Genomic DNA, 25,872 nt, shown 5'->3' with positions numbered 1-25,872 from the left:
TAAATCTGCTTTGGGGCTGGAGTAAGGGCTCCAGGTGACAGCCCTGGAGATCAACGCCCTTGACTTATGCACAGAACAGGTGCAGCGAGGGCTGTAGCAATGCAAGCTTTCCATGGGCTGCCCCACTGATGGGCCTCCACCCTGACCTTCACTCTAGTAAGACCAGCTCTAGCCAGTGAGCAGTTCAGTTTCTGGGCTTGGCACTGCCCAGAAGGATGCTGATTAGCGTGGCAGGGGAGTTTGCATGGACAGAACTCAGACCCTCTTGTCCTAATAGCACAGGCTACTAAGCTGAGCTCCAGGAAAATCTCCTCCAGCTGGTGGCAGCATTGGCCATATGACACACAGTGCACCAACAGTGATTCCAGATCCAGCAGAGAGCTAGTGTGTACGAGCACTGCTGCCAGCTCATTACAGTACAGTAGTGGGGTGAGGTAGTTAGTGGGTAGCTTGGTATCTCAGGACTCTTGATCAACCTTTGATAGTGAGAGAAGCTTTAAGATGGGAAGAAAACATCAGGCATCTTTGTAAAACAAAATACAGAGCCTTCAGAAATACATACCACCCCTCACCCCCACTCAGTACAGACTCATTTGTTTCACTCTACCCTCCATGTCAGGCAAATCCTCCATGCACTTGTCTTTCCTACCACTTAGGCTTCGTCTATGTCCCCTTTCTCTCTCCAAACTCCTGTCGCTCACCTGAGACTGTCCTCCTCTTTCCCCGCTTCCCACACATTTCTCAGTGCCCGAGTGAGAGAGTCTTCTCCTCTGCGCCTGCAACAACCTCTTGGTATCTTTCAAGCCCATAGACTCCCCAGCTCCACTTCAGATGCCCAGCTGAAAAAGTATCTTTTCTTCCTCGCATAGACGGTGAGTTTGAATTTCTCCCTCCCTCTGCTTGTTATTTGGCTATATGCTATCTAGCGTCCATGAGCCAGTCGCTATGAAGGGTGGTGCCCAGAGATGGGTGACTTCTGGCTCACTCAGATGGGTGACTTCTGGCACCGAGCCACAGAAGGAAAGGGGAAGCAACCTGCTCACAGAATAACTTTGCCTCCTCGCCAGACCCCACTGACAAATTCAAAGTTGTAGGGCAAGATTTTCAAAAGCCTCTAGTCATATGGGGTGCCTCCATTTCTGGGAGCTCCAACCGGAGAGGTCTTTAAAGGGCCTTCACCCTTTTCAAGCTGGACACCCCAGAAATGGATGTGCTCTAAACCACTAGTCCTGTTGCATAGTAGTTGCAAATCCCTTTTATTCCTATAATGTCTGTATCATGGGAAAGCCATTAGCTGCATTTCCATCTTGCATCAATCATTAAATCATGTTTAATAAGCACGAAAAGGAGATGAATAAGTGAAACTCAGGCTCAGAGCATCGTTTCTTCATTGAGATGTGAGGGGAGGAGAGAGTGTTGCCCAGATCCAGGGAGAATCTAATGCCCTTTTTATAGCAAAATATTGTATACGAATGTGAATATTCAGGATGGGAATCTCTGCAGACAGCAGCCCAACTGGTGCCGTAATAACCTATGTCTCGTTTCCATAGAGACTTGAGCCATTTCCGCCAGCAGCTAAATCCTGATTGACACCTAACAGCTTCTGAGAGGTAGAAGCCTGGTGTCATAGAAACGGGCTCTGGATGTGCATTAAAGCCTCTCACCGCAGGGCGTTGTTTTTGTTTCGATTAACTCAATTGTGTGCCAGCGAAAGACTGGGCTGGATCGACAGCTCTGGAGACAGAGGGCCCATCTTTATTCCACCAAACAGGTACAGCACAGGCAAGGGGGCCAGTCCTCGCTGGGATGATGGGAGAGGGGGCGAGTGGGTGGGGAAACAGAGATGCCTGGTTGCTTTTGCTGAACAGAATTGCTTGCGGGAATCCAGATTATGTGCTGACTTCACAGCGCGTGGGTGGTTCTGGAGGGCTCTTCCCTGTAAACAGGCAAAGATGGTCTCCTCGTACCACACTGCAGTGGCTGGTCTGCTTTCGTTTCCAGTGTGAATTGGATGGCGCGGCAGGGTGGTTGGGAAGGGGGCCTGGGGTTGTTCCATCTCTAGGTTGACAGTTCACACAGCAAATGAGTCAGATCGGAGAATCCAAACTCCCCCGTGAGAGGGGCTGTGTGGGAGTGGGAGCTGCTGCCCGCTCGTGATTTAGATCCAAAGTCCTGAGGGAGCCATTTCTGGATCCAGATCAGGGTCGGGGGGGAAGGATGGGGGGAAAGAATCCATAAGGCGCCTCTTCCTGGTGATTCTCTCTCCTGGCCCCCACATCAAACCAGCTCTCCCTCCCTCTTCCCGCGTCGGTGCCCCTCGCCCCCAGCCCCCCTGCCCCAGTGGTCACCCTTGACTTCCTGCAGGGGCCTTCACTCTCTTTCCTCTGATGGGGGCAGGAAGGGAAATTGGGTGGATGCCACATAGTCTCACTGGGCCTTTCAGAGGGTTGATAGGTAAAGGCCACCCCTTCCCCATGCCCATAATATTCATGAACGTGTCCTCTGCTCCCCACAGCAAAGCCTGCTCCAGCCATCGCACTGAGCTACAGGCCTCAGAGGCCCTACTCTGTGTTTTCATGGGGGGCACTGCCCCCCAAGGGCTGGTGAAGGAAGGACCCCTCTGATCCCCCCCACCCCCAACAGGCCGGGAGATGGAGAGGAGGAGCAAGAGTCACTGCCCCACCCCAGAAGACAGGGATGGTGAGGGGAGCAGAGAGGCTTGGCTGTGAAGGAGGTTAAATGTGGGGCTGCGTAAGAAGGAAGGTACCTGGGAAGGGTGGGGCTGGGTGGGACAGGGGGAGGAAAGGCAGTTGGCCGGGGTGACATGGATCTGGGCTGGGGTGGCAGGGGGGGTGCTGGGAGGGGCGGGATGAGAAGGTGCTAGGAGGACGCACGTCTGCTCCCGCAGGACAACAGGAAAGATGCCGGGAAGAGCCCAGGCCATTTCCACCTTTAGCAAAACATGATTCCAATTTCCCCATCCCCATTTCCCCATTGTTTGTCTGTATAATCTATGTCGGGTTCTGCGATTGTTTCTGTCTGCTGTATAATCAATTTTGCTGGGTGTAAACTAATTAAGGTGGTGGGATATAATTGGTTAAATAATCATGTTACAATCTGTTAAGATTGGTTAGTTAAATTTCAGGAAAATGATTGGTTAAGGTGTAGCTAAGCAGAACTCAAGTTTTACTATATAGTCTGCAGTCAGTCAGGAAGTGGGGGTGTGTGTTTGGGGGGGAATGGGAACAGGAAATGGGGGTGGGGAAATTGGAATCATGTTTTGCTAAGGGCAGGAATGGGAACAGGGATAAATACAGGTGTAAGGCTCTGTGGTGTCAGAGCTGGGAAGGGGGACACGAAGGAAGGAAACTGGAATCATGCTTGCTGGAAGTTCACCCCCATAAACATCGAATTGTTTGCACCTTTTGGACTTCGGGTATTGTTGCTCTCTGTTCATGTGAGAAGGACCAGGGAAGTGAGTGGGTGAAGGAATAAGCCCCCTAACACATGCCGCGGCGGCACCTCACCCCCCCGGGACCCTTTCCCTTCCCTACCCAGCCAGCTCCACTGGCCAGTGCAGAATGGGGGCAGGGGCACAGTTAACCACTCCCCATCCCGTGCACAGAGGTGCACTAGCTGGAAGCTGCATCGACACTTAGGCGATTGCAATTGTAATCGGACCCCCATCGCCCCCTTTGTTCCCTGGCGCAAGGCAGAGCTATTACCTGGCTTTTAGACAACACTCTCCAGCTCTGCCCTGGCACAAATTCCCTCCTGCTTCCCCTACAGCTCTGTAAATCTACCTAAGCCCTTGGCTCTTATTGGGTACATCCACACTGCATTGTAAACCTGGGTTTACAATTGCTGGACCTGGTATCACTACCAGGCTGACACAACCATACTACACTACGCAGCCCTTCTGACTTGTGTCTGTGGCTTGAGCTGCATCCACAAATGATGGGGTTTGGCCCTGAGTCTCAGTGGTACTTGGGCTCTGATCCACCCTGCCAGCAGGGTCATAGTATGCGGGTCCGGAGTGCTTGCTGCCCTGAGTCAGACTGATTTGTGTGTGGATGGAAGGAGGGCCAGCTCAAACCTGAGTCACAGCCTGGACTTAGTCTGCAATATAGACATGCCCATTGTCTACAGCACCCTCTTGTGGCTTCCTGATCTTCCCCCATCCCAAGTATCTTCCTTTGCCCCCAGCAGCCTCTGGCTTATGTTCACTGAGGGGCTGCCCCATTAAGTCACTGGGCTTTGGATCAGGCCCCAAGCTTTCTTTCCTTCCTCCTTCTAAAATGTCCGACAGTGAGCCGGTAATGAACTGAACTGAACACCACACGAGTTCAAATCCCCACCTCAGTGACTCATCCCGCCAAGACACACTTAGTGCATTAACTCTTAGGCATGGGTATCCTTACGACCAAGCCCTTTAAACTGAGGCTTGTGTCTAACTTGCGGCTGCCTGGATGCAAAAGATCCATTTTTCACATTTCAAAAGAGCATCATTAAGCCCCTTCCAACCTTTCCTATTCATTGCCATATACTAGTTGGCTGTGACCCTCCACTCCAGAGGTGGCTGCATTTCAGTGGGGCTCTGTGCGTATAGTTTGTATAGGATATAATGATCCTGAGTTACTGGTGGCCTGGGAATTGATAGCCCACAGTATTGCTGGTTTGGGTTCCCTCCAGAAGTGATAGGAGCAGGCACTGAATAGAGCATAGTCAGTCATGCAAGCAATGGGCTTCTGTGGGTACCACAGTAACTCTCTGTATAGACCTCATTGTGACATTGCACTCCATAATGTTTTATGGAAATATGTTTATAAGTGTGAATATGATGTAACTGGAATTTGCTTCATGCAAAAGGTCTCTTGTAAGGTATCATTACAAAGCTTATAAGCTACTGAATATATTCATCCTATTTGTATGAATGTCTCGTTGTTGTATCTAAAACTAGGAATATGAAGTATAACTCTGAGGTCCTATTGTAATTATGCAAAGTGTGGGTCATTAATGGTGATTTAGAATCTTGATGGTTCCCATTGACTAGGACAATTAGTTATAAATGGCTCTGTTTACTTGTAAGCCTTTCTGTATACCTGTGTGCTAGCCAGTGAGTAACAAAGTCTTAGTGACATGTGACCATATCACCTGATACTGGAATCCATCTTAAACCTGGTGCTTTTCCATTTAGAAGGAGGGGTGGGAACCCAGAGAGACAAAAGATTCCCACCTTGTGCCAAATATATAAAAGAGGATGGAACAGAACAAAGGAGCTTCCAGTCATGAGAAAACCCCTAGTATCCATCTAAGATGTCTGCTGGAACTAACAAGGACTGTACCAGGGGAAAAGATTGGGCTCAGACTAGGAAGGAGTCCAGTCTGTGAAAGAAGCTTATTTGAACATCTCTGAGGGTGAGATTTTACCTGTAATTAGTTTGTTAGTGTATTAGGCTTACACTTGCATGTTTTGTTTTATTTTGCTTGGTGACTTATTTTGTTCTGTCTGTTATTACTTGGAACCACTTAAATCCTACTTTTTATACTTAATAAAATCACGTTTGTTTATTGATAAACCCAGAGGAAGTGATTAATACCTGGGGGATCAAACAGCTGTGCCTATCTCTCTACCAGTGTTATAGAGGGTGGACAATTTATGAGTTTACCCTGTATAAGCATTATACAGAGTAAAACAGATTCTTTTGGGGTTTGGTTCCCGTTGGGAACTGGGTGTCTGGGTGCTGGAGATAGGTGACCTGCTGAGCAGTTTTTGGTTAAATTCTGCAGCTTTGGGGGTGTGGCCCAGACCTGGGTGTGTATTGCAGCAGGCTAGCGTGTCTGGCTCAACAAGGCAGGGTTCTGGAGTCCCAAGCTGGCAGGGAAAACGGGTTCAGAGATAAATTCAGCACATCAGGTGACAGTCCCAAGGGGTCTCTGTGATCTAACCAATCACACTCATCATAACCATCCCATTATCTGTGTGCCTCACAGACATGAACAGTCCTTATCTTCACAATACCCCTGGGACTGGGAAGTAGGGAAGTATTAGCCCCCTCATACTGATGAGGAACAGAGACACAAGGTAGATTAAGTGACTTGCACAAGATCATAAGGGAAATGGGTGGCAGAGCACAGCAAGGCAGCAGACCTGGTACTTGGGAGACAAAAGTTATGTTCCCTACTCTGCCCCATAACTTCCCACTGACAACGTGACCTTGGGAAAATCATCCAATTGCTCTATGCCTCAGTTTTCCAACTGGGACATGTGGGGAATTTCCCATTTGTAACATGAGGCTAATGCACATTGTGAGGCTCAAAGCTGTAAAAGTTTGAGGTGTTCAGATACGATGGGCTCACATCAGCACCCTAGATAACTATGAATTGAACCCAACTCTCCTGAGTTCCAGCCCAGTGCCCCATCCCTTCTTACCTTCAATTCTTACATACAACACAGCACCCTACAATATTACACCTCTTCCTCCCAAGAGACACCAACAAGAGGTGTCCCTTTCCAGGCAATATACCTAGTTCCTCCGACACGTGTTGCACAGAGCTCCTCCCAAAAGCCAAGGCGCTCTCTCCCAAGCGATGACTGGTTGTGTGTCAGAAACAGTTGTTGGGTTTTTATGGCTTGGATTATTTGTTATTTCTCAGCAAGCTCACACAAGGTCTCCCTGCATCCCATGAGAGGGTGGCTGTTTGGTGCGTGCGGGCTGCATGCGGTGCCGGAAGCCAAAATGCAGCTCTCGGGTGGAGGCAACGGAATAGTTATTTTCAGTTCATAGTTTGCCAGGGTTAATTAGAGGCTTGTTTGAACTCCCCAGGCCCTAGATGTGATCCATTGAAATAGAGTCCGGTAACGGATGAATCCGAGGAAATGCTAACAAAAGACACCAAGGCACTGGCCTAATAAGTGTTGGGTCACCTGCCTGTTTGCTAATGAATGGGGAGAAAATGATTCCCTATTCACGTTCCTTAGTACATGTCGGAGTGTGGTCCCAGGCTTAAGGATAAAGTGGGACAGAATGAAATGCCTTTCCTTGGGGCAGGCCACTCCACCCATGCAGCAGGGACAGAGGGGTAGGGGTATAGCACCATTCAGGGAGCCAGGCTTCAGGAGTAACCTACATTGTCCTGTGCTGGGTGGGTAATCAGTGACTAAACACACATCCTCACCTCTAGGGCACCCCTTCCTGCCCAGACGTGGCATTGCAGGGGACTTTGTCCCTCTCACCCTCTCTGGCAGGCACTTTCTCAGTCACAGGGACCACTCCCAGATGGCCTCTTCCTTGAATTCTCTCACTGGGTCTTTTGTGGCTCAGCCTTCTCGCCGAGTCGTGCAACAGTTCAGTTCCCGTCTGGGGTTCAGCTCCAAACCAAAGGTCCTTTACCCACTCCAGGGGATCAGCTCCAGTCCGAAGTCATAGATTCATAGATTCATAGATATTAAGGTCAGAAGGGACCATTATGATCATCTAGTCTGACCTCCTGCACAACGCAGGCCACAGAATTTCACCCACCCATTCTTGCGAAAAACCTCTCACCTATTTCTGAGCTATTGAAGTCCTCAAATTGTGGTTTAAAGACTTCAAGGAGCAGAGAATCCTCCAGCAAGTGACCCATGCCCCATGCTACAGAGGAAGGCAAAAGCCCCCCAGGGCCTCTTCCAATCTGTCCTGGAGGAAAATTCCTTCCCGACCCCAAATATGGCGATCAGCTGAACCCTGAGCATATGGGCAAGATTCACCAGCCAGATACCCAGGAAAGAATTCTCTGTAGTAACTCAGATCCCACCCCATCTAACATCCCATCACAGACCATTGGACCTATTTACCATGAATATTTAAAGATCAATTAATTGCCAAAATCATGTTATCCCATCATATCATCTCCTCCATAAACTTATCGAGTTTAATCTTAAAGCCAGATATGTCTTTTGCCCCCACTGCTTCCCTTGGAAGGCTATTCCAGAACTTCACTCCTCTGATGGTTAGAAACCTTCGTCTAATTTCAAGTCTAAACTTCCCAATGACCAGTTTATATCCATTTGTTCTTGTGTCCACATTGGTACTGAGCTTCAATAATTCCTCTCCCTCGCCGGTATTTATCCCTCTGATATATTTATAGAGAGCAATCATATCTCCCCTCAATCTTCTTTTGGTTAGGCTAAACAAGCCAAGCTCCTTGAGTCTCCTTTCATAAGACAGGTTTTCCATTCCTCGGATCATCCTAGTAGCCCTTCTCTGTACCTGTTCCAGTTTGAATTCATCCTTTTTAAACATGGGAGACCAGAACTGCACACAGTATTCCAGATGAGGTCTCACCAGTGCCTTGTATAATGGTACTAAAACCTCCTTATCTCTACTGGAAATACCTCGCCTGATGCATCCCAAGACTGCATTAGCTTTTTTCACGGTCATATCACATTGGCAGCTCATAGTCATCCTATGATCAATCAATACTCCAAGGTCCTTCTCCTCCTTCGTTACTTCTAATTGATGTGTCCCCAGCTTATAACTAAAATTCTTGTTATTAATCCCTAAATGCATAATCTTACACTTCTCACTATTAAATTTCATCCTATTACTATTATTCCAGTTTACAAGGTCATCCAGATCTTCCTGTATGATTTCCCAGTCTCTCTCTAAATTGACAATACCTCCCAGCTTTGTATCGTCCACAAACTTTATTAGCACACTCCCACTTTTTGCCGAGGTCAGTAATAAAAAGATTATCCTTTGCTTCTCTTGGGCTCAACCTCAATTCTTCCCTCTGGTCAGAAAACTGACATCTCCCTCCCCCAGGCTTCTCCCTGCTGGGCGTCTAAGTACCACATAAACTGACCTTACAACTTACTGGGCTTCTGCCTCATTCCCTGGTCCTCAGGGTGCCGCTCCAGACTAGGGCCCCACCACAGAAGCTAACCCTGCTCCTGCAGCTCTGCTTCCTGGCCACAGCCCATCCCAATGACTGGACCTGACTACAAAACCTCTCCCGAGCTCATCTCTCCCTGGTGTCACCGCCTCAGCTCCTTGTACAGCCTAGCTTTGCCTTCCCTGGCCAGCAGGCAATTAGTTGATCACCTCTCCAGTTTGGAGCATGGCTAAGTTCTCTCCCTTGCCTTACAAGTGATGGGGACTAAGCCCCATCACAATGATCTTACAGCAGCTGTTAGAGATGGAAATGTCCTAATGGGTCATCTAGATGGAGAGAGGGCCTCAATCTTCATCCCCACACAAACCAGCTCACAGTGATTTATGTCCCTCCAAGCCCATCATCCTTTACAGCTTCAATTTTTTTAATTTGAATATTTTATCCATTGAGAATAAAGTAATTTCAAATGATACTGTTGGGGCAGTGCTTTGTAGATGATGTGCAGCCATGAGGGGTGACAGGTGCTGCTGGGTGTTGGGATGCTGGGTGTTGGGAGGAGGCTGCCAAGTGGATGGGGAGCGAGGATGGAGGTGCTTGGTGCTGTTGGGAGGGAGGTTTGGGAATTGAGAGCACTGGGTCATGTGGGGTGGAGGTGGTGCTGGTGGCTGCTGGGTGCTACCAGGTGGACGGGGGAGCTGGCTGGGATTGTGGTGGGCATTGGATAATGGGGATGCCGTCATGCAGGGTGCAGGTGCCAGATAGGAGGGTGTCACTGGTGGGGGTTGCCACCGCCCTGGGGAAGGTGCCGCTCCAGGGTGGCATGGAACTGACAGAGTGCTGCCAACAGCAAGTGCTGCAGGAACCAGGAAGCTGAGTGGAGAGGGATGAAATCACCCACCTCCTCCCTGTTGTTATTTTGTATCGTGCCTCTCCCCTTATCCATCTCCTCTCTAAACTAACCATTAATAGAAAGCCAACACAAAACCAGCCACCTGAGCATTCAAGCTTTATTACAAAAATAGAGAGTTTGTTGCATGTTTTAACTGAAGGCCCAGTCATGTTGTGAGGCCCTATCTCAGGGCTCGGTGTTTTGGGTTAGAACCTGAGAACTCCTCTCCTGTCCTAGCGTCACCCAGTACTCTCCCTATAGAGGGGCAGGTGAGGCCTTTTATCTCATCTGGTGGACCCTGATTGGCTACTGCTTCCTGCCAGCCCTTCTAGTCACTGGAGGACCAAGCCTTGTTGGTTCTGACAGTACCAGACCGTGAGTGACTTCTCTAGGCAGTGCTCAGTGGTCTAAACTCACAGCCCCTCTTTTCCAGGTGACACTCTCCCTTCAGGATGGGATGTCGGGGGGCAGAAAAAGCCTGGTATATCCTGTCACAGTGGCTTACAGGTTGAAGAGTATAGAAGTCACACCAACATAGACTGCCTCTAGATTCCCTGCTGAATTTGGGCTGGTATCACAATGCAGGGAAGGGTCAGAGTTAAGGCCACTATTTTAACATTGGCATGGTGTTTAAACTTGTAGCCTCACTCCACTGTTGTCTACTGAGTGGAATTAGAACTGTTCAACTATGTGTCAGTGGCCTTCTACTGCTAAGCACTGAAGGAAATTCTCTTTTAGCTCAGATGGTAGGAAGCCTGTTTTCAACAAAAGAAAATCTGAGTTCCACCCCTGCAGGGGCCATGAAATTTTGCTTTGTCAGAGTATGCAGCATGCACACTGTATGCCAGCCTGCAGCATCCCTTGGAATGGATGTGGGACAATATCATCTCCAGTGATCATAGCAGCGAGCAGGCTATTATGTCAGTAGTTATGGCAGCATCATATTGACATGATGAGTGGAGCTGTTATAGCCTGTTGTGTCAGTAATGTAGGTTTTGGTGCCTTCCTAATTACTCATTGCCGTACCACAGTTTAATGGCTCCGGGGAGTAGTTACTTTCTGCATGCACCAATGCCTGACTTTCACAACAGTCAATCAATATGATTGACAAGATTGATCATTCCAATTTCTTTGTTTAAAAAACAAATAAACCAAACTAACAACAACAACAAAAAAACCCAACAACACAGAGATTTTAAAAAATACCATCCAAAAATATTCTAATAGGAAAGCCCAAATTGGAAAGGTCCCACCCACTGCGTTCTTTACGGTCACTGCGTCCTGGCCAGTCAAAACCAGGGGATGCAAAGCAGTCTTTAAACAAACCGGAAATAATGGTTGTTTTCTGCTCTCTAAAGGCCTGATCCAAAGCACCATTACAGTCAGCTGAAAAACTCCCATTGACTCCAATCCAAAGCAGATCAGGCCACAAGAAACTTCAGGAAGGGTCCTGTCCTAGTTTGGTCAAGGGTTTCAGGTTGGTTCCATGTCGATTGGATTCAATCCATTCCCAGTTTACAAACATCCCTGGGGACTCCCTAATGACTGAGCTTGGAGCTGTAATAAGGCATTTCTTTGTTAATTGGAGGTTTAAGCCCCTTGGCTCCCCAGGGACCTGTGGGCTGCCCCAGCAGAAAATAGGTAAACAACTATTATTTGGCTGTGGTTGGATTAAAATTCAGATGGGATTGACACAAAATTGAAAATCTTGCCAATCTATAAAGCCCTCTGTGCTCCAAGCAAAACTCCACAGCAAAATCCATCTCTTCCCATCTTCACTGAGCTAGCGTCTGCCCCCTCTCCATCCCGCTACATGATCTAGCCACCAGTGATACAAGAACTTTCTCCTCTGTCGCTTCAGACACCTAGCGCTGCCTTTTTTATTTCTCCATCTCACTGATACCCCAGGTATTTTTCAGTTCAGATCAGAAAACACGTCTCCTTCCCGTACTTTATATCTTCTCTCCATGAGCTATTGTTTATTGTTGAACTTTATGGGGAATAGATTTTTAAAAATATTTTATTTTAACCTCCACTAGCATAGCTTTGTCCCCCTTTACTGGATGAGATGCTTACTGAGTAGATGTAAGACCGACAGACAGACCCTGGTCGTTGGTAGGTAGAATTGAACCTGGGAGCTTAGTGCATGGGCCTCTCCAGCATGAGCTAAAAGCCAGCTGCCTGTTAGTTAAAGCTGTAGAGCAGACTCATTTTATCTCTCTCTCTCTAAGTGATCTTGGTGCCACGAGATGGGACACAAAACCACACCCAGAAGGTGTGTGGGTTACATAGGGCTTGTCTACAATGGCACTTTAGAGCACTGCAACTTTCTTGCTGAGGGGTGTGAAAAAACTCCCTGCGTTCAGCAAGTTTCAGCGCTGTCAAGCGCCAGTGTAGGTAGCATGGTTCCCGGTGCTGGTAGCTACGCCCCCCGTGGAGGTGTTTTTTTAGGGCGCTGGGAGAGCTCTCCCAGCACTCTGCTGTGACTACACAAGCCACGTTAAAACACTGCTGCAGCAGCCAGTGTAGACTGGCCCATAGGCATGGAGGCTGAACTAACCCTCACCCTTAAAAGAGGTCCCTCCAGGTCAGGTTTGAAGTGCAAGAGCAGTGCAGAATCTTGTGCTGTGCTATGGAGAAAGAGTGATCTCCAACTCACTCAGTCCAGCACATTTCAACAGCCCTAAGTTCACTTCACCTACTGGGCTAGATTCTCTTCCACGGTATGGTCCCTTTACACTGCCCTGGACTCAGTCAGTGGAAAATATCCATGGTGTAGAGAGATTTCCCAGCTGGAAAGGGCCACCATAATGGCTCTCCAATTCTCCTCCTCGCTGATCCCGACTTAGGGCACTTGGGAAAGATGGGCATGGCTTGCGTGCTACTGGGCTCTGGCTATTCTGAGCTGCTGATCCCCTTTGCACAGTTGATCATAGTTAGAGCAGCTTGGAGGCAGCCATAACTTGCCTCTGATTGGACCCAGAATTGGTGGGAGAGGACAAAGGTGACTGTAACCAGACAAATGCCTCCCCACCCTAGATGGTTCTGCAGCATTCTGCCTCAGTTTCCCTTTCTCACAGCACCCCTTCAATTAACTCCACCAATCCAGAGTCCTTAAAAACACCCCCCTTTGGGGTCTAATTTAGTTGTATAAAATTCACAACACTCAGTCCTGGGGCTTCTCCCCGGAGAGGATCCAAGACCACTTTTCCCCAGAGCCAATCCAGGCCTTCCCACTGAGACTTCCCTCGCTTTCAGCAGGCTCTGCCTGACAGGAGTCATTTCGCCCCTGAAGTCCAAAACTCTTCTGCCACCTTCCTCTCCATGCAGCCTGCCGGAGCTTTCAACTCTCTGCATCTTCACGCTCCTGCACCCCTCTTCCTCCAGCTCTTTATAGAGAGGCTGTTAATGAGGCCCAGATGGACTGGAGCTGTTGCCTCTTAAAAGGCCAGGCCACCCTCTAATAGTGACTTAAAGCCATCTTTGTCCTGCACCTCATATCCATGCAGAGCACAAAACAAAGATCTGGGACCCCCCTTTAGATAATTAGATTGCCTACTGCATCCAGGATGGATCCAGGATCCGCAGGGTTAAAGGGAAATATATACTTTAAAATAGCATTTTGTTCCTGCAGACACGACGGTAGGATTTTAGGGGGTTAAATAATTTCTTCTGGGTGGGAAAATACAACTTTTCTCAGGCTAGCATGTACCTCGCTCTGCAGGGAATGAGGTAGGTAAAGAACGGAGAGCAAGAAGCAGAATAGTGTAAGCAGATGGTTCAGCGTTTTATTAAATAAATCTACAAAAGGCTCTTTTCTAAGAACAGACTTTGCTACAATGGCAAACAGAATGTGGTGGTGTTCTATTGACAGATTCCAGCGACTGACATCATTTGGGTGAGTCAGTAATGCCAGGGTGACACATGAGGAATAAACAGGCAGATACAGTCAGAATTAGGTCAAGTTATTTCACTGTGCAAAGACCTTTGGCTTCTAACCCAATGTAGTGAATACAGTGACCTGTGATGACACCATACAGTCACCTTTTATACAATACCGTGTGAATTAATAAGATCTATAGTAAAAATAAACCTATGTAGCAGCTTTGTCAGAGTTAAATGGTAAAATTGCCTGACAAAATGATACAGTAGTTGAATTCTGTTTAGGTTCCATAGACACAACACACACCAACTCACACACATCAGTCTGCCCTGGGACAGAAATACTACCAGTCCTTTCAAGAAGAGCTGATTATATAAACCAGGGTGCTACAAGTAAAGCTCCAATCTGCTAGGAGCAACCAGTGAAATAAAACCAGTACCAGAGATCCAGTTCTGCATACTCCAAAAGGTCAGGTGAAAAAACTTCCAGGGCCAAAAGGTGCCATGGCTTGGTTAGTTTCATTTATTTAACAAAGTGAGAATAACTGTTCAGGAAAAGAAAATGCCAAAAGACAATGGCAGTGGATATTGGGGGGTCCCTGAAAAAGCCTTCGCACTGAACACTGCAAAACAGAAAGGATTTTTACCCTTGTGGTCTACCTAGCTGCCAGCTTCCTGTGGCATCCACATAATCTGACCCCTAGGCATTTTTGCTGACTGATCATTGCAATATGCATCAGATATCATCAGTTCAGTCAAATGTAACAAAATGCTGCAGAATTTGGTTATTGGGATTGATTTGGTTGCTCAGCACACATACACACACACACGCACACATATACAGGACGGGTGGATTTGGAAGAAATAAGAACCGACCCGACCCTTCACCCAAGACATGAACCAAAACTTTCTTGACGTTCAAAAAAGTTGGGTCAATTTCACCAGCATGATTGTTTTTCACACCCCATTACACTTCCTGGTTCTGGCCGGAAAGAAAAGCACCAAAGTAGCACAAGAAACCCAGTTCTTGCGGTAATTCTGGCCCATCCAGAAGCAGGAAGTGTCTATTATCTCACAAGAGGGTCTGTTCTTGTGAGCTGACTGGCCCAGTTGTGCAGATTCACATTGTTCAGACAAGCATCTGACTTCCAGGATGCTTTTCTGAACCTCCAAAGCTATTGAGATTTGACCTTGGCTACCTGCATGAAACGAAACTGCCCACACTTAGGTCAAATGAGTTAAAACATTAACAACCAGAAGAGTTCGCGGCCCCCTTGGATCTGTCGCTTTCGCCAATTGAATCAGAGCAGGATTTTAGTTCTCAACCAAGGATCGATTCTTTCCTCCAGGCCCCATCAGCCTCCAATTCCCTGGGTGCAGTTATGCCTAAATCAGCAGGGAATATTGTGCAGTTATAGCACAACTCCAGCGTTCCTGCTGTCCCCAAAGTCCAAGGACTAGCTTGTTTCTTCATGCCCACTTTTGCCTTTCCTTCTATAAAGAGCTTGGTCTACTGAGTGTGGCCCAGTTTTGACTAGTGCCATCTCTGGAGCTTTTTCTGCTCAGCGGATGTAGCTCCCTCTTTGACTCTTCATCGCCGTGTCTTTAAAGCCACTCTTTCATCCCATCACCTCTTTCTCTGGCAGAAGGCTCTTCTGGGAGTGCTGAGGTCTCCTGTTCTTCCCAGTGGAAACAGCGGCTCCCAGCTGCACAGAAAGAGGCCAGCAACAGTAGCAGCAATCCCTAAAAGCAACAACAAACAGGATTAAGTGGAGGTTGCAGGATGGAGCAGGGCCTGGAGGGAGGGAATACTTTCAGGGCTAGGACACAAGGGTGGAGCCTGGGCTCTAGGACCCTGAGGGCTGGGAGGGTCCCAGAGCTCAGGCTCCAACCCCAGCCCAGACATCTACGCAGCCCCGCAGCCCCAGTAGACTAGCCCGGGCCAGCCGTGGGGTTTTCTTTGCTGTGTAGATATACCCCCAGTGGCCTGGGTCAGACCCTGATGGCTGCTTGGTGGCCTGAATGTCATAAGCAGAAGACAAGGCTGTGATGCCCACTCCCCCTTTCAGGAATAAACTCCTCTGGGTGGTGCGTGCAATGGCATCGAGCACCCTTCAGCACTTGGCATCAGACCCTTTAGGAGATTTGGAAAGGTCTGGCTGAGCACTAATTACCGGTCTGGGTGTTTCCCTCAGGACTGCAGATGAGACACATGGTGGCTTTGAATTCTGACATCCGCTCCCCCTTGCTGAACCCTTGGAATTCAAGCCTCTTTTCTTCTGTGCTAGGAACAGCATGAAGTGAATTCTTCAGAGGAGGGTCTGAGTTAGTCACTGTAAGAATGTAGATAATACACGTGAGCCACAGTGACAGATACTACTTTGCATTGACTCTCTGTCATCCATTCCCACAGATCTCAGCTTGCTAGTGTAAAGATCCCCCTTCTGCACTGACATTCAGTCACAGCCAAGCAAAGATGTCTCAGCAGCAAGGAAAGAACACTTGCTCTCTGTCCCAGACATGGGCAAAGTCCCCAGCCCTGAGACTCAACTCATGCTGTGTAGGTTACTATCCCCAGGACTTGAACTTGGAACCTCTTAGTCTAGAGGCAGTCGCTTATTCAGCTGTGCCAAAGAGGGAGCTGGTAGGTTGCTTAGCTAGCAGGAGGGGTCATCATCCCTGTTTTAAATGTCCCACCCCTCCCCTCAGGACATTATCCCACAGTTCAATGCATTTAATTTCCCTTTGCTGGATCCGCTCCCTTACTCTAAGTTATTATACCCGCTTGGGCCATGCTATGCAATCGCCATCCCTCTCTTTGGCATTACACGCTTCAGCGGCGCACTTAAGTTTAGGGGCCGAGGTCAGTCTTGGCGCAACACCCCTGACTTCAGTGCTGTGGGACCCACGCACTCTGGGGCTGAGTTAGCTCCTATGACACCTGCCTTAACACTTGCTAATTGCAGAGTGGGGAAGTTGTCTTACCTTCAGCCTCTGGGAAGGAGTCACACCCAAAGGCTTTCAGAGCCACCGGGGCAGCTGTGGAGTCCCAAGGAAATTCCAGCTACTCCTTGTAGTTTATCTCTTCCTCTCATGTGCTGATGCTGCCTATTAGGTGATGGATTCTATGCAGTTGCTGAAGTGCAGCCGTCAGTGGTGTGGGGCACTGTTGCTAGCACACCCCCAGTAAAGCCTTCCTCAGTATGTTAGCCAGGCTTGAAAACCAAGAAGGTCCAAACGTCCTGTCTCAAAGTCCCATCTTCATGCTTTAGTCAAAGTGCAGCCAGTTCTGGTCTTTGATATTTAACGTGGAAAAGGAGCACAGAGCCCAATTCCAGCTCCATCTAGTACCAGCTTGCAGAACGAAGGGGCTGGTTTAGAAAGTCCATCAGTTTTAGACAAAGTTCATCCATCAGACTCCTCATACCTAGGACATCAGACCTTTCCAAAAGCAATGTGTGTGTGTAGATCTGCCATCAAGGAGTCTTCTTTGCAAGCAGGGTCTGGGACCCAACACATGTAGCACCTCCTAACTTTCTTTCTGATTTCCCGTGGCAAAGTTTCACAGAAATGGATTGCTGATGTCCTATTGTACTGGCATCTCCAGTGGAGGGGCCTTGCTTTGCTGCTTGGGGGATATTTGCTCTGAGTTCAGGGTGTGTTTTTTTATTTAAAAAAAAGAATAAGAATTTACCCCAGTACAATATGGGTGCCTTGTCTGAATGCCCCATCTCACAGCCCCCAAAGTAGACAGATCTCTGGCTTATCCCCATTCATCTGCCTGGTCCTGAATCTTAGCTAGAGAAGACTAATGCAGCAAGGAACAAAAGTTTAGTTGCGCCCAGTCTAGTGGTGAAACAGCATGTGCTGAATTGCCACCTGGAGGGATGGTGGGGAGCAAGTGTGGGCTTCCCTCCCCTAGGTAGCAGCGGACATGGGATAAAATTTCCCTTGTTGCTACAATGGCCTGTTGGCATGGGTCACCCACGGGGAGAGAAGGAGCTGGGAAAGGGAGAGAACCCCTGGGAGGAAAAATGAGAGCAGGTGCCGGGTGAGATACAATGTCAGATGGTAAAATTGATCAACCCCCTTAAAGTTGCTATTTGCAAGTTCTAGGCTCACTTCAAAACCATTATGAACTTTAAAAAAGTTTCTGCCCTGAAGCTTTGGTGGGAGGTTGCAAAGGAAGCAGAAGCCAGTGGCTTCCTCTTGGGCTGGACAAAGTCCCGTCAGTATGGCAGAGACGGGAAAGTGTCAAAACAAGGATGTTCCACTGAGGAAGGGGACCCCTCTCCAGAGGATACGAGACTGGTGGGTAGGTGGGAACTCTTGGTCAATAGCTGCACCTGTTTGAAGTCCTGAAAGGCACCAGCATAGGGTGGCTGCCTCTGCAGGGGGGAACAGTCTAGCTTTGTACCAGGAGTATCATAAAACTGTCCACCCCACAGTGGTTAAAATAGTATCCTCAGACTCGCACCACCCCCATCACATGACTCGGGTGAGGCGGGCAGCTACGTTCTCACGTGGCCCATCCGTAAACAAAGTTCATTCCTCTGCCGAGGGCCACTGGACTGAGTCCAGCCATGACTGGCCATAGCCAGAACCTCTCACTAAGGAGAAGCTTCCTAAATCAGCCCCCTCCACACCTTTGTATAATACAGGCCAATCCCGTAGTTATACTAGCTCATATCACCGTAGTTGGTGGGCTAGGGGGCTCAGGTTGCGTCTCTTCGCTGGCAATGGGACTAGCTGTGGTTGAAGGTGTCAGGCTATCAACTGAGTCCCCTGGCTGATGCTCTGGGGTCCTCTGGGGGGTCGGCTCTTCTGACTGGTCAAAGTCACTTAGGACTTCCTTCCCCCTCTGGATCAACTGCTCCAAGGTCTTGGGCAAGGGGTGACTCAGGAAACGCTTGAATTTGGGCCGGAGGGTGCCTACCACATATTGGATAATCTCCTCCTCCTCTGCATCAGTGTAGAGTGTCTGATACAGGTCTCTCTTACGCCAGAGGAACTCATCCAGGGGTTCCCCCTGCTTCTGGGGTAGATCCAGCTCCCGTTTGATGGCGTCCCTGGTCAAAGTGCCCTCGCTGTACTGCAGGAACTCCTTCTTGAACTCCACCCAGTTCTTGACCGAGTCCTGCTTATACTCCCACCACTTTTTAGCTGGGCCGTTCATGTGGTTTTGGATTTGAGAAAGCCAGTACTCCTCCGTCCCTCCCACCTGCTTCAGATATTCCTCCAAGTGGCTCAAGAACTCCCGGGGGTCCTCGAAGATCTGGGTCTCCACTGGGGAGGCCGGAGTGTCCTCCGGGGCGGTGATCCACTGGTAGGAGTCGTGGGGCTGGGGCAAGCTAGTTATCTCCCCGGGAGAGGAGTCAGTGCATACATCTGGCTCATGTCAAGGGCGTAATCGTAAATCTCCCCATCATTGCCCCTGCCCTCCGGGCCGCCCACCCCCACGGAGACAGTCTGCCTGGCATGGTCCGTGGGGCCATATTTGCTCCCCATAGACTCCAACCGGTCTGCCCATTTCTCCAGGCGGAAGAACACCTCCCTCCAGACATTCATCTCCCTCTTAACCCACCTCTCCAGGTGGGCAATGGTCTCCTGGCATCTGGCCAGGCAGGCCTTGATGGACTTTTTCCACCTCTGGTTGTCCGTGGATGGGACATGGTCCTCCAGGTTATTCTCTAGCTTCCCCACTGATTTCTGCAAGCCTTTCAGCTCCCTCTCCACCTGCTTGGACACCTCCGTGAGGAGGTGCCGGTGGGTCCTTCTGACGTGCTCCAGCATCTCAGTCCTGCACTTCCCTATCTGCAGGATCACGTTGGGCTTATTGGCTACTCCACGGTGCGCCTGGAAGGTATGGACGCTCCCATTGGTGATGCTATCCAGCTGCATGGTTCCTGTGGCGTGAGCAGGCTAAACCAAGCAGCAACGCAACAGAGCTAGAGGTAAAGCCCTAGTGGTTACCCCGGGCTTTTAATTTAGTGACACTCCCGCCCTGCTTTTAAATCCTCTCCCGAAAGGCACACACCGCCCCCCTCTGGCTTCCCCAAGTATGTCTCACACAAACACAACCGAGTCAGATATCACCCCAAGGAGAGCTGTCCAGTCCCCTTTGCAGCCAGCAGGAGTCGGTGGCAAATTCTTTCAGGCCGTTCCAAGCATGCTGGTCCCACGTGTCTAGGGCGACGCTGTCAGGCGGTGAGCGTCTGGGAAAGAGAGAGCGTCCCGGCTGGGATCTCCCACCGTGTGCGGTGACTGCCGTCCTCTTCCGGAGTGTGGGATCTTGATCAGCCGAGAGTTCCCTCTGCTGAAACACACACACAGGTAGAAGCTGCCGGCTAATATCCTAGCAATTTCTCTTTTGCCTTCCAAACTGCTGCTAACTTCGAGTGCTGAGTGCCGGGTGAAAGCGACAAAGAGCTCTATTGCTTCCCCCGTCGGAATTGCTACTGTCTCAGGCATTCCCTTGTACTTATACCTCGCACAGCTCCACATGTGGGTGGCTCCCTGCCTCTTCCTCCACTCAGAGCTCCGCGCTCATTGGAGGAGAGCGGGCCCGGTGGCTGTGGCAACCCGAATCTTGGCAGCACTCCCTTTGCTTCCCGCCCCCTCGCGCACACCCCCAGCCGCAGCGCTGAGAAGCACTTGAAAGGTTCTGGAGACAGTTGGATGGATGGATGAGTAATCCCACCTTCTGCCTTTCAACTCCCAGAAAGCACTTATTCATCACTCAACTATTTACTCAGCAAGGTCATCATTAGCATGCTTCCCCCAGCGGCTCTCACAGAGGGGGGAAACGCATATGAATTCAGTGTGTCACACCAAGCCAGCCGCCCACAGTCCCCCACACACCCCCTGCACACACACACAGGCAATTGTTGAAAATTGTGATAATTCAGCAGAAAGGAGAAAGGGGAAGGAGCGGAGTGGACAAAGTCACTCAGATTCAAATGAAAATACTCCAGAATTTCTAAAGCTCTGGGAGGTGCGAGTTGTTCCAGTCATTTAATGACACCAGGCCAGCTGCTATCTTGGGAATGGTTGTGATGGAGGGAGGAAGGGAGAGGAGGGGGGAAATCTCATCTAGGTTTTCCACCAAATTAAATCCGCCCATCCAAAGTGCGTTCCTTTACTAAGCTTGAATCAGATGCTTTAATTGCTCTGCCAGCCCACAGACGCAGATGAAGCTGCATTTGTTCTTGGCAAGGCAGGAAAGCCAACCATAAAAGGAGACCGGGGCCTTATATAACCAACAGTTAAAGGATTCCCTTCCAGAGAGAGTTCCCTTACGGAAAGCTGTCATACAGATAGAGTTGTGGTGGGCTGGGTGCACATGTCTTCTTGTCCCAAGGAGGAGGGAGCTGTCCTGGGTCGCTTTCTCAGTATTATGTAATAAGGTGGCTCATACTGGTCCCCAGTGGATGTCTCCCCCCTACACTCTGGGCAGCGTGCCAGCCATGCCAAGACAGTGTCCACACCAGGCTATTTGCCAAGCATCTCCTACCGTCAATAGTGCTGGCTCAGCGCCAACGCTGGCAGGGAGCACGGGAGCCTGAGCGTGGACAGGATGCCAGCAGTTGCCAGTGTTTTAATGACCCCCTGCTCAGAGGAGAGCCAGCTGATACAGTGGTTCAAAGGCTGGTGGCCTCTGGTGCTCCCACGGGAACCGTGGTGGCAATGTGTAGATAAAGCCATAGTGGCCGAGGTCAAGCCACACAACTCTCAGCTGGTGCCTGGTACACCCTCCTCTCCTGGCATGTTGTGATGTGACATGCCATGGACCTAGGGTGCTTCTCCTCTTCCCTTGGTTCCATAGTAGTGGCTAGTCTCAAGGATTTCATGGAGTCATAGAAGTTAGAGAAGGAAAAGAACAATCCCGCATGGGCAGCATGGGGTCATTCCCTAGAAGACAGTCTTAGGTGTTTTATCCAGCCCACATCCAATGTAGTGAGTTAAGTGAGTGAATCGGATTATGAACGCAGTTTTCAAGTGTCTTACTTTGCATGCCCAGTCACCACGGTTGTGCACGTGAATTGGGGAACTGCTTGCACAACTGCAGCAATAGAGGATACACTTTGCACACCTAACTGGACACCTGCCACTGTGCAACGTTTCTCCCCCATCTTCCACCGCGCGCACACACACACACACACGGCTAGCTCCATCCCGACTGTATCCCACCGAACACTGGAGTGTCACCAGCAATAATTCAGCCCACAATGTAAATAACAACTGATGTCTTACTCCACACACAAACCCCACGCCCAAAGTCCAAGTCGCCAGGAGATTAGGGTGGGCGCGCATGGCACCGTTTGGTGCTTTGGATCCAGTTTGTCTGATTCCAGCTCTGCTTTCTGCAATGCACTGGTTCCCTCCCATTTCTGGGGTTGTGGGGTTTCCTTCTGGGCTTCCTGGGGAATGTCTGGCTGGTGGAAAATACCATGACAACTGTTTTCCTGGTATTGCTAATTAAAGGAAGGTGAGCTGGCAGCAAGGAAGGAAGGAGAGGAGCCAGAAGCAAAGGAAGGGAGAAAGAGAACTGGCACTGAGTGACATAGAGGAATGGGGAGAGTGGGAGAGACAGACAGAGACAGACCCAGACAGAGGGTCGCTGGAACCATGGAGAGGACAAACAGGAAGAGCGGGGCCAGAAGGGTCACAGGGAAAGGAACTCTGATGCCTAATTATTATGATTGCCACTGTTTTTTCTTGCCATCATGGTGCTGAGCACTGAGCTATACACATGGTGCCCTTGTGCCCAGGCTGATCGATGGGGGGCACTGAGCGTGAGAGAGGATGACAAGCTGGAGAGCAAACAGAAGGGGTGTGAGAGATCTCAATCTGTCTGCCACCTGTAGAGCCAAACCAGTGCTAGCAAGCAGAGGAGACACTGGGCAAAGGGAAAAAAGAAAACCAAGTGGGAAGAGCGGCCAGCTCCCATACTGCTGAGAAGGGGAGGGGAGAAGAAATAGAAGAAAGAAAGAAGAAAGAGAAAGAAAGAAAAAGAAAAAAGAAAGAGAAAGAAGAAGAAAGAAAGAAAGTGAGAGAGGGAGGGAGGAGGAAGGGAGGGAAAGAAAGAAAGAAAGCTAAATAGAAAGAACATGATTCATATGTCACTGACACTGGGGTACACTGGGGTTTATTCCCCTGAAGTCCCTGGAGCTAACCCTGTGTGGAGATCAGAATCAGGCACAAAACATCAGAAGAGGGGAAAAGGGTTAACTAGACCGACACCAGAATGAGTGCAATGGGAGAAAGAGCTCTGAAAACCCAGACAGACCATCAAAAGGACAATGGGCCGCACTGATCCCCGGTGCAGCATCATTCCCAGTGGAATCCCATCAGGGCTGAGTTTGAGCCTGTACCTTTAAGAGTGTGGGCTCCCCCCAGAACCCTGGGGTCCCCAGAGCACAGCAACTCCCCAGTGCACCGGCCTCTACAGGAGGGGCAAGAGGCAAGCTGTGGGGAAGAGCTCCCCTGGCCATCTGCAGTGAGGTGAGACAGCTCCCTGCATGTGCTAGGGATGTGCAGAGATGCTGCCTGTAGCCCCCTGTGCTTTCATGTCACACTCTGGCCCTAGAGAGATATTTCCCCTGGGGTATCAGTGGCAGTTGTTGACCAAAAGGGCAAACGCCTATCCCAATGAGTTTGTGTGGGTCTGTATTTGCCATAAGGGGAGGCTGCATGGCCAATGGAAATAACATGGGCTTGGCACTTCTGGTTTGGATCCCAGCTGCTCTCCTAACTCTCCGTGACCCTGGGGAAATGTCCTCCCTGCCTCAGTTTACCCATCTACAAGACAGATGCAGGAGAGCAACTCAAATCAAAGTGCTAAAGGAAAGCACGGAGGCTGCATAGTGAGGTGCACAGCTGAGAACCGGCAGAAGGTGCTGCATTTGCAGTATCTGCACTGCCTAGAGCCTTACTGTGAAGACTAGCAACGTGAACTAGTCTGGAGCAGAACTGGCCCCACCACAGCAGTTTCTGGTCAACTCAACTGCAATCACATGGTGGGGTTACAGCTTGAGCTGACATCCAGAGCTAGCTCTAATCTGGCTAGCTCAGGTTCCAGAACCGCAAAGGCGTGACAGCATGAATTTCTGCACAGGCTGTGCAAACCTGCCCACAACCCTGGGGAATTATTCATGATACTAGCCTGTGATTCATAGATTTCAAGGCCAGTGGGACCTTTCTGATCATCTAGTCTGACCTCCTGTATAGCACAGTGCAGAGAACTGCCTCAAATCAATTCCTAGCGCATACTGCTTAGAAAAACAGCCAGGCTTGATTTAAAAATTGTCGTAATGGAAAATCCACCATGATCATTGGTAAATTGTTCCAATGGTTAGTTACACATGCTGTTAAAAGTCTCTGCCTTATCTTCAGTCTGAATTTGGCCTGCTTCAACTTCCAGTCATTGGATAGTGTTAGACTTTCCTCTGATAGACTGAAGAGCCTGTTATCAAATATTTGTTCCCCATGGAGGTCCGTATAGACTGTGATCAAGTCACCCCTTAACCTTTTGAGTCTATCACAATAAGGCAGGTTTTCTAATCCTTTAGTCATTCTTGTGGCTCTTCTCTGAACCTCTCCAATTTATCAACATCCTTTTTCAATTGCAGCCACCCAAACTGGGCACAGGATTCCAGGAGCAGTTGCACCAGTGCCAAATTCAGAGGTAAAATAACATCTCTGCTCCTACTCGAGATTCCGCTTTTTATGCAGGCCAGGATGGCATTAGTCCTTTTGGCCACAGGTCACACTGGGCACTCATGTTCAGCTAATTATCCATCAAAACCCCAAAAGCTTTTTCCGAGTCACTGCTTCCCCCGTCCCCCATCCTGTAAGCATGGCCTACATTCTTTGTTCTTAGATGTATACATTAGCCATATTATAACACATATTATTTGCTTGTACCCTGCTTACCGAATGATTCAGCTTGCTCAGTGACCTGTACTCTTCATTATTTACCACTTGGCCACACCCCAAGACTTCAGTAAAGTCACAAGGCAGTTATTTTCTTCTAATACTGAACAAGGAACTTTACTGGAATAAGGAAAACAATGGGCTTGTCTTCACTGCAATGGCCATCTTGAGCAACTCCTCTCCACCTAGCCTTGCAAAACACTGAAGGTGCCCAGCGGGACTAGATTAGTAGTTGGTGAGTTGTGCTAACTCCAGCTGTAGCTGCATCTGTGATGTTGCACTCTATGTGATTTTATGAAAATATGCTAATGAGTGTGAATATAATGTAACTGGAATATGCTTCATGCAAAAGGTCTCTTGTAAGGTATAATTACAAAGTTTATAATCTACTGAGTGTGATCATCCAGTTTGTATACATGTATCATTCTTGTATCTGAAACTAGAAAGATGGAATATAACTCTGAGGTCCTATTGTAATTATGCAAAGTGTGGGCCATTAATGGTGGTTTGGAATCTTGATGGCTCCCATCAACTAGGACAATTGGTTGTAAATGGCTCTGTTTACTTGCAAGCCTTCCTGTGAGTCAGGCCAGGAAGAATGAAGGTTTTGGGTCTCACAGGACATGTGACCATGTCTTCTGGTACTGGAATCCATCTTAAACCTGGTGCTTTTCCATTTAGAAGGAGAGGTGGGAACCCAGAGAGACAAAAGATTCCCTCCTTGTGCCAAATATATAAAAGGGGATGGAACAGAACAAAGGAGCTTCCAGTCATGAGAAATTCCCTAGTTACCATCTGAGCTGGAGATGACAAGAACTGTACCAGGGGAAAGATTGGTCGCAGACTAGGAAGGAGTCCAGTCTGTGAAAGAAGCTTATTGGAACATCTCTGAGGGTGAGATTTTATCTGTAATCTGTTTCTTAATGTATTGGGCTTAGACTTGCGTGTTTTGTATTATTTTGCTTGGTAACTGACTTTGTTCTGTCTGTTATTACTTGGAACCACTTAAATCCTACTTTTTATACTTAATAAAATCACTTTTGTTTATTAATTAACCCAGAGTAGGCAATTAATACCTACAGGAGCAAACAGCTGTGCATATATCTCTATCAGTGTTATAGAGGCTGGACAATTCATGAGTTGACCCTGTATAAGCTTTATACAGAGTAAAATGGATTCATTTGGTGTTTGGACCCCATTGGGAACTGGGTGTCTGGGTGCTGAAGACCGGAGCACTTAAGCTGTTTTCAGTTAATTCTGCAGCTTTGGGGTGCATGGTTCAGACCCCC

At 48.9% G+C, this 25,872-nt stretch overlaps 1 protein-coding gene and 1 long non-coding RNA gene across 2 annotated transcripts; one reads left to right on the top strand and one right to left on the bottom strand.

Moving 5' to 3' along the window:
- The first annotated feature begins 1,636 nt into the window (after positions 1 to 1,636).
- LOC119850345 lies at positions 1,637 to 24,960 on the top strand. The gene is made up of 3 exons (XR_005290820.2): positions 1,637 to 1,771; positions 24,280 to 24,335; positions 24,596 to 24,960. It is a non-coding gene; the product is annotated as an uncharacterized LOC119850345 (long non-coding RNA).
- ARC (activity regulated cytoskeleton associated protein) lies at positions 14,446 to 20,098 on the bottom strand. The gene is given in 4 exon segments (XM_038388178.2): positions 14,446 to 15,391; positions 15,823 to 15,981; positions 16,634 to 19,004; positions 19,007 to 20,098. Coding segments are annotated over 2 exon segments (1,215 nt in total). The 5' UTR covers positions 19,550 to 20,098; the 3' UTR covers positions 14,446 to 15,391; positions 15,823 to 15,981; positions 16,634 to 18,332.
- Positions 24,961 to 25,872: the final 912 nt, after the last annotated feature.

The sequence above is a fragment of the Dermochelys coriacea genome, chromosome 2 (genome assembly GCF_009764565.3).
Source record: "Dermochelys coriacea isolate rDerCor1 chromosome 2, rDerCor1.pri.v4, whole genome shotgun sequence".
Classification (NCBI taxonomy): Eukaryota; Metazoa; Chordata; order Testudines; family Dermochelyidae; genus Dermochelys; species Dermochelys coriacea.
This window is presented reverse-complemented; position numbering and strand designations above follow the sequence as displayed.